The sequence below is a fragment of the Humulus lupulus genome, unplaced genomic scaffold, assembly GCF_963169125.1.
Source record: "Humulus lupulus unplaced genomic scaffold, drHumLupu1.1 SCAFFOLD_1066, whole genome shotgun sequence".
Classification (NCBI taxonomy): Eukaryota; Viridiplantae; Streptophyta; class Magnoliopsida; order Rosales; family Cannabaceae; genus Humulus; species Humulus lupulus.
In genome coordinates this window covers 1-9,013 of record NW_026908783.1, presented here as the reverse complement: position 1 = coordinate 9,013, position 9,013 = coordinate 1, and the positions used below count along the sequence as shown (strand labels likewise).

Genomic DNA, 9,013 nt, shown 5'->3' with positions numbered 1-9,013 from the left:
GAAGAAATGCTTTATTGATGTCCTTTCCATCGTGGAAAATGAAGATGACTTCTTCAACTATCCTTGGGGGAGATTATCGTACGAGAAGACATTATTCGGCTTGGCAAAAGATATGGAAAGGCTAAGGAATAAATACTTGAAGAATGTTGAGCAAAAGAGAAAAAGACCAGCACCTCAGTACACAATTTATGGTTATGCCATTGTTCTGCAATATTGGGCCTATGAAATTTTCACAAAGTTCTCTGCATTTGCTGATCAACAACCCCTGGCCTTTCCAAGAATGCTTAGCTGGTCAGCGCATAAAATGCTGAAAGAGAAAGATATTGAAGGTGTATTTAAGAAAAAAAGTGTAAGTCGTTAAGATTTTATTTGAGTTTGTGATTTATAAGTAATGTTTATACTTTATTAATTTATTATTTTGTTGCAGAATCTTGTGAAGGCCACGCTCAATCCAAGACCCGAAGAGAAAGAATTTCATGACTCTATTATTCAAGGACCAGATGAACTACTCATGGGACGTGTTATTAGCTTTGTAGACGATGATGTGGAATTGGAGTTTGAAAGGGAAGAACGTGAGGAATCTCCCACAAAGCCCGATGTAGCAGATGGGCATCGTCACTAGCAAGACAAGAAAGAGATACCAACTCCAATTAACACCCACCATGAAAAGTTGTTAGCTGATATTGACACTTTGAAAAGTAACCAACAAAGAATGGAGGAGAAGTTGGATTATCTAATTGAATTAGTGCTCTCGCAACGTAAAGGTAGTGATTCTGAGGATTCATTATCAGATGAGCATCTTGCTTCACCACACCGTACATTTATTATGGAGCACGTTGTTGGAGAAGATAGCCCTAGCTGTAAGGTGGTATCTCCTGGAGATATGGCTGGGGTGGAATTCAAGAGAAGGAGGGTTCCAACGAAAAGAATTTTTGGTTCCGAGTTTACTGATCCAACTAAGAAGAAAAAGAAAGCAAAGACAATTGTAACTGATCCTTGTGAAATTAATCCCCTACAGCCATATGACGAAAAGCAAATGAGACGTTTTAAGAAATGGGTAATTGGTTTAAAAAAGAATGACAAGCCTATATCTCTCTTGGCTGGTTCGTGCACTACGAAATGGTTTATTCAGCTACTTACACCACGTACATGGCTGGACGGACTGGTAAGACTACTGAAATAATTTTTTTTTTTAAAAATATATATAATTTGAATGTATATATACTTATAATATTTGGCATGCAGTACATTGATGCAGCTCTAGGGTTGATGAAAGAACGAGTGTACACTTACAAGAAGACTTACTCCGAAAGATTCACCATCGTGGATTCTATGTTCCAACAGTTCTTCGAACCACATTGGGAACAATTCAACAAGAAGAAAATCAAATCAAGCTACATTTGGCCACAAGAAGTGCTTGATTACTTGGTAGGTGATGATAACAATTTCAAAAGGAGTTGGAAAGACATTGACGAAGTGTTTACCCCAATTAATTTTTCTGGGACACATTGGGTGTTGTTAGAGATATCATTGACAAGCTGTCTTATAAAAGCGTATGACTATGATATCACTGTGGTCTCCAACAAGGAGTTTGAGAATAAAATGAGTAGATGGGGAAAAATGCTACCATTTCTAATTCAATCCAGTGGGCTGTTAAGCCATAGGAAAGATGTCCAACTACAAGCACAGAAAGTGCGTTTTGAGTTCACAAGACTTGGCACAGAAAAAGTACCACAGACCAAAACTAGGTATAACTCTGTTAACCATATTTATATTAAAAGACTTTGGTCTTCCAATAATTAAAAAACTGTATTTCCTTTGCAGTGGCGATTGTGGGGTATATGTCATCAAACATCTGGAGTACTTGCTAGCCAAAAAACTGCTATCCGAAGTAAATGACGACAACATGGATTTCTTTAGAAAAAAGACTTGTGTAGATTTGTTTTACCATAACTTACAACCATAGTTGTCTTTTATTTAAATATATGTATCTTACTTTTGAATGTATGAAGAAACTATGTCAACTTCATCTCATTAAATGGTATTGAATGACTTCGTTTATTTCATCTTAATAGTGGAATGGATAAATCTTTGTCACTTTTATCTTATTAAGTTATGTGTGAATTGGGTGTGAATTAAGTGTGAATCAGGATTGAAATATGTGTGAACCGGGATTGAACTATGTGTGAACTATGTGTGAACTAGGTGTGAATTATGTGTGAATTATGTGTGAACCACGTGTGAAATATGTGTGAATAATGTGTGAATTAGGTGTGAATTATGTGTGAATATGAATTAGGTGTGTCCGAAACAACAAACTTTAACACAAAAAGTCGTATTACTGAACCAATCTAAAAATTCAAATTCTGCAATTGAAGAGTACAAAGTAAAACAATAAATGTACAAACTAAGCATGTCTAGACAGCGGGGGACAAACAATGGTGCACGTCACTCGATTGTGGCCCAGAACACCACATCTACTACATCTATGTTGTTTGCTATTCTTCTCACCCTTTGATAAACGTCGTTTCTTCTTTGGACGACCAGCCTTCTGCTTCACTAAAGGAGGAGCTATCATCATACTTCCTATGTCATTTGGTATCACCCAAGATTCTTCATTACCCAGCGTATATACAAATCCACCATAGGATGACAACCACGCTTCAACTGTGTAGAATCTGGAGCATAAACTATATGGACTAATGCCACGATCTCGAGCACCAGCTAGAGCGTGTTCACAAGGAAGACCTGTCAAATCAAATCTTCTACAACTACATGTTTTCCTCCTCAGGTCAACATCTCCATCAAGATCACCATCCAATACTGTTATTTCATACTGACTAGATGGAAAAGAGAACGAGGTAGTGGACTTGTCTGCTAACTTTCGCAAATCAGCTTCCACTTCTGTGGCAAGAGGACTTGTAGCCGCTGATGCTGCAGTTCGACGCTCGAAAAACCATTTTTGTAAAGTGTGCCTCATAAATTCCATGAGACAAGTAATTGGCCACCCACGTGCCTCAACAATGACATTGTTCCAGCTTTCGGCAATACCTGTAGTCATTAAATTATATCGATGACCAGAAAAGAAAGAACGAGCCCACTTTTCAAAACCCACTTGATTCTCTAAGTATTGAGCAATTGCAAGATCTTTGAATTTAATCTTCTCAAAATGGCGTAAAAACTCTCGCTTTCTATAAGCTTTCGCTGCAAGGAAGAATTCTTCATGGCAATGGTCAGTTTTGAACTTCGCACGGATATTCATGCTAACATGATGTATACAAGCACCGTGGTGTGCCTCAGGAAAAATTTTAGTCAAGGCACTTGCTATACTAGTATGTCTATCAGACACGAATACTAGATTCTCCACTTCACCAATCGCTTCCTTCAACCTCAGTAGAAAATACAACCATGAGTCATTATTCTCTGAGTCAACTACTGAAAATGCAATTGGATATATTTGCTTGTTAGCATCTTGTCCCATGGCACATAACAAAGTACCTCCACACCGAGTAGTCAAGAAGGTTCCATCTACACATATAACTGGACGAATATATGTTTTAAACCCCATTATAGAAACACCTAAGGCCATGAAGCAATATTTGAACCTACCTTCATTGTCCATCTGCAAATGAGTAACAGTTCCAGGATTTTTTTGCTCCATCATGTATAGAAATGAGGGAAGTTTCTGAAATGATGATTCTGGTGTACCTCTTATGTAAGCCAATGCATGCTCTCGACACCTCCAAGCTTTAGCATAGCTCATATGAACTCCATATGATAAACTCATATCTTTTACAATTGACATTGGCTTGTAATTAACATCATCACCCTCAAATTTTCTCCTTATGACATGTCCAATAAGCCATGGGGATGCCTGACGGTGATCTTTATGTCGAACATCCAATGAGCATGTGTGTTCACCGAAAAATTTACGAACCTCGAACATATTGGAATTAACCAATTTTGTAGCCCTCAACCTCCATTTGCATTTATCATCAACACATACTGTACACCATATATTTTTCGCAGACTTCTTTACTTTAAACTCAAAGTTTTTCTTTAATGCATAAAGATGGAGTTTCATCTTCAACTCTTGCTTGTTCTCAAATATTTGACCCTCTTTTATTTCCCACGAATTGATACTCGAAGAAGATGTCAGTAATTGAGCTGTTGAGGCTGAAGTAGAGCCTTTTTCCCCTTGATTCAACAAAAGTGGAGTACTCCATAGATTATCTTCGCCAACCTGTCTTACTTTACGACCTCTATTATTTGAGGAATCATGGCTCTTCAATACTTCATTGGAGGTTGACTGTTGTAAATTATGCTTCACAAGTACATCATTGTAGGTAGACCTATCAATATTTTCATTATCATCTGAGCTTAATGCATCATTATTATCATCATCACAACTGTCTTCATTGCCATCTGCATCATTATTATCACCATCACAACTCTCTTCATTGCCATCTGCATCATTATTATCATCATCACAACTTTCTTCATTGCCATCAATGCAAAAATCATCATTCACTTTGGTTTCAACTGGAGAAATAGTATACAACTCACGTGTTTTAGTAACCAAAGGATCATTACTTCTCTTCTCTATAGTAGACACACATAGGGGTGTCCGATGAATGATAGATGTTTCTATCTCATCAAGAAAAAAAGCAACATCTTCATCATTACTAATTAAAGATGGAGGGATACCTTTACTTCCAAAATGATAGATTACATTTAAGTCAAGATCAATACGAGACTTGTCAGCTCCGATTAAAGTATACAATTGATCAACAAAACTATTGTAAGTGATAGTCTTTGGCACCTTCATACCCTTGCTTTGTTTAGCACTAAATGACCAACCTTCGTTTAAAACTTGTTCCCACGATCCATTATATAACACCACAATATTTATATGTGTTTGACCTGCATAACATATGACAAAATGTTCGAAATCCAAAGGTTATTAGGTAAAACTAGCCAAAAGAAATAAGAAATAAATGTGTGAAGCAAGCATGTGTGAACCAAGTGTGAAACGTGTGTGAACAATGTGTGAATTGTGTGTGAACCCAGTGTGAATTATGTGTGAACCCAGTGTGAATTATGTGTGAACCAAGTGTGAATCATGTGTGAACCAAATGTGAATCATGTGTTAAGTACTCGTGAACCAAGTCTGAACCAAGTATGAATCATGTGTGAACAAAGTGTGCATAATGTGTGAACAAAGTGTGAACGCAGTGACCAAAATTGCGAAAATGTGAACCAAGTGTGAACAAAGTGTGAATAATGTGTGAACACAGTGACTTAAATCGCGAAAATTATTCGAAAATTCGTCATCTCAACATAAAATTATCTCTTTTCACAGATTTTTTAGTGTATAGTAGTTCCAAAATTCTATTTAAACTATTACACAAGACACCCATAACCTATAAATAAAAAAAATACTTACTCATTATCAAATCAAATGTTCAATCTTCTTCAAGTTTGGGAGATGATTTTTATTTAATCTTCTTCAACTTGGGTGAGAAGAAAAGAGATGTGGGAGATAACGTCACTTTCTAAATCTTGGTGCGAAAAAATGGTGATAACCTTTGAGATTTGTTGATTTGAGAGAGAATATGTGTTTGCTATATTTTGTGAGAGTAGATCATTTCCATGGCTGCTAGGTACGTGCAAGACAAATAAAAGAGAGAACAACTTAATATCTATTGAAGGGTATTAATGTCTTTTTAAGTGCCTATAAAAGTCATTAATGTGAGAAACATTAATGAGGGGTTATAGTTGTAAATATAGGATGAAAAATGGTTAATTCATGGAATTACCCTATACCTATATATATATATATATAAACAAAGTAGATACTTTTATAAGTAATAAAAAATTATTTGAAACCAGTATGAATAAAACAAACTGAAAGTCTGCAACTAGAATTAAAAAAACGAAATTCAGAAAAATAATAAATAAGTAGAAACAAAACCATAAAGAAATATCAAGAGTTCCAAGTTACAACCCCGAAAAACTCAGTCAGAAAACACCTCCATCAACCCCGAAAAGCCAAAACCCCTCATCGGCCAACTTAATATTAATAGAGTTTCTCCACTAGTTTATCTATTCTTCTACCATGTTTTTCAATTTTTTTTCTTCTTTTTTTGAATTGAACTTTTCAACTATATTGAAAATCTCATGAAACTATTTGAATGAGGTGAAAAAAAATTATAGAAAGATGTAAATAAATATTGAGAAATTCTAAATTTTCTAGAGCAAATAGACAATGAATATGAAGAGATAAATTAAAATAGAGAAAAAATTTGAATCAATATTCACTATATGGATGTAACCTCCACTCAACTCTTTTTTTTTTTCATTTCATAATTTGATGTGATTCTAGAAAAGAGACGTGTGTTTTAGATGAGTGTTTTCTTAAAAACATTTCTTCAAAAACATTATTGATATCTTAGTTGGAGATATCACTTGCAAGCACTTAGTTTATCATTGATCAGATCATAAATAGAAAATTATGTGTATATACAAGTTTAAATGATATATTTGAATCGTCTATGTTTGATCAAGTATTTTAATTTTTATGATAATTTTTTCGGGTTCTTTCTAGCTTATACAGGGTATGTATATTTATTAAAAATAATAATAATTGCAGTTATTATTTGAATATAATTTGAAGAATTTCTTTTTCTCATTTTATAAAATAGTTTCTCATAATTCATTGAAGATTTAAAAAAAACTCCCAATTAATTGATTAATTTCTTCTTAAATTTATATTTATTGATATTTAGACAGACTTCATTCCAATATATTAGATTAATTATTGGAGTAAGGTCTGTAAAACATTAATAAATTTAATGTAGAATGGCTTAACATAAAAGAAAGTGTCAAATAAAATTGCCTCATATTTCATGGAAGAGTTAAAAAAAAAAGTATCAGAATATAACAAATTTTTATACGTATAGCGTATTAAAATTTATAAGCGGAATATAAGTATCATTATTTATTTATTTCAAATACACAAAGTTTCCCAACACTTTCACTTTCTTTCCATCAACCTATAAATACATACACCAACCAAACTTCACTTAGAATTTCAATAATTTTATCTTACAAAGTATAAACTACATATAACCTCAGTACCTCTCCCGAAAAATTGCTACATCGCACAAATACATATTCCCATACCCACAATGGCCAAGGTTATCTCCTCATCGCGAGCTGTCGAAATCACTGTCTTATCAGGTGAAAACCTTCAGATCGACCGGAGATCAATCAAGAAAAACGCCTTCGTCGTCGTCCGATCCAACGGCGGAAGCGATTTCCGGTCGACGGAGATCGACACCAATGGCGGGAGTAACCCAAACTGGAACGAGAAACTCGTCCTAGAATTCCCGGTCCAAGCAGCGGCATTGACCGTCGAGGTATACTGCAAAACTATGACCGGGGTCAGAATCGTCGGAACGGCTACCGTTCCGATATCAGACTTTTCCGGTGGATATCTACCTGATAATCACTTGCACTTTCTGAGTTACAGACTGAGGGATCGGAAAAGCGAAAGAAACGGGACTATCAATTTGTCTGTGAAAACGAAATTTCCGGCGGCACCGGACTATCGATCGTGCGCGAATTCATCTTCTTCGTCGAAGGCTACGGTGGTTGGAGTTCCGGTGGGGAAACATCACTCGAGTGACGTCGTGACTGGTGTTCCCATTTGGTCCACTTGATATCTATGGAAATTTTAGTTTTGAAGGAAATTTCCTCATGTAGCAAAATAAAAACAAAAATAAATCCCAAAAAAAACAAACCAAAAATATATTCTAATAATAAAAAGTGGAAGCTGAAAAGTCAATTTATCACTACTACGAGTACAGTGAGGAGTGAGGAGTGAGGAGTGAGGAGTGAGGAGTGAGGAGAGGGAGTGTGGTGTGTGGTGTGTGGTGTGTGTACGTACATAATTATTTTAAAGAAGCTTCATTTTGTTTGATAAAAAAAAAAAAAACTTCGTTTTTGGAGCTTAGCTTGAAAGTGTACAGCTCCTTATTCGTTTCATTGTATTCTTGCTTTGAGTTTTGGCAACTTGCAACAATGATTCAAACTTCTACTACGTGTCGTTATATTGGATTCGTTATTGTATTATTTAATTATTAATACAGAAAAGATTAGTTGTTTTTATATTGTAAACTAGCCAACTAGCTTATAATTAAATGAAGATTCATTAGTACGCAAACTTAATTATTATATCATAATAAAATCCGGCAGACTTGTGTTACCAGTTACCACGTAATCTTCGTGAAACTACAGCAGGGAATAGATGCTTATTTATGTATATTCTCTTTTTGATAAATAGGACAAGTCAATGCTCCTTGTTCTTATCTTATAAACTTTGAATCCATCCGCACAAGATCTGAATTGGACTATATTAAAATATTATTAATTGATAATTTACATCAACAGGAATACTATCGTGAACCTCCTATTTCAACTTTCATCTCCAAAACCATATATCCAAGTAATTTTTTACATGGCGAGCTTCGTTGTAGTTGCAAATTTTTAAAAAAATTCAATAGTTTACACTGTCGAAAACATAATTTTTGATATTACAGTTTACCACACGTATTCAAAACCATATAAACATGATTTTGACACTGTAAATGTAGGATCTTATTTATATAAGTCTATATGCATGTTCCCTATTACACAAAATAACATACAATAGAAAACATAAATACATGCATAGATATAATTTTCATACAGAGACACATAAATACAATAATAAAACCATCAGGGTATTTACGAGATACGTAGCAAAACAATGATTACACCATTTAGATTCTCTAACCTTTTGTCTTTGCTGAATACTAAGTATTGCAAAGAATTCAAACCGCTTTGAAATAAAATCGGTCTTCCAAGTCTTTCTCTAAAACAACCTAATATTTGTGTGGGCAAGTCTCAACAAATAAGAAAATGATTCCTAGAGATAAACTAAGAGAAAATGGGCAACTAGCTAGGTATA

General features: G+C 34.7%; 3 protein-coding genes across 3 annotated transcripts; 2 read left to right on the top strand and 1 right to left on the bottom strand.

Annotated features, from left to right (window-relative positions):
• Positions 1-112: 112 nt before the first annotated feature.
• On the top strand, positions 113-1,069 carry LOC133811507 (uncharacterized). Its single transcript, XM_062246177.1, has 2 exons — positions 113-349; positions 428-1,069. Exons 1-2 carry the CDS (start codon positions 113-115, stop codon positions 620-622), a joined length of 432 nt encoding a protein of 143 aa, XP_062102161.1. The 3' UTR covers positions 623-1,069.
• A 1,338-nt stretch (positions 1,070-2,407) lies between these two features.
• LOC133811509 (uncharacterized) lies at positions 2,408-4,828 on the bottom strand. The gene is made up of 2 exons (XM_062246180.1): positions 4,423-4,828; positions 2,408-4,374 (listed from the first exon to the last, which is right to left on the bottom strand). Exons 1-2 carry the CDS (start codon positions 4,826-4,828, stop codon positions 2,408-2,410), a joined length of 2,373 nt encoding a protein of 790 aa, XP_062102164.1.
• Positions 4,829-7,014: 2,186 nt separating this feature from the next.
• On the top strand, positions 7,015-8,174 carry LOC133811508 (BON1-associated protein 2-like). The gene has a single exon (XM_062246179.1). The coding sequence runs from the start codon at positions 7,191-7,193 to the stop codon at positions 7,722-7,724; it is 534 nt and encodes a 177-aa protein (XP_062102163.1). The 5' UTR covers positions 7,015-7,190; the 3' UTR covers positions 7,725-8,174.
• Positions 8,175-9,013: the final 839 nt, after the last annotated feature.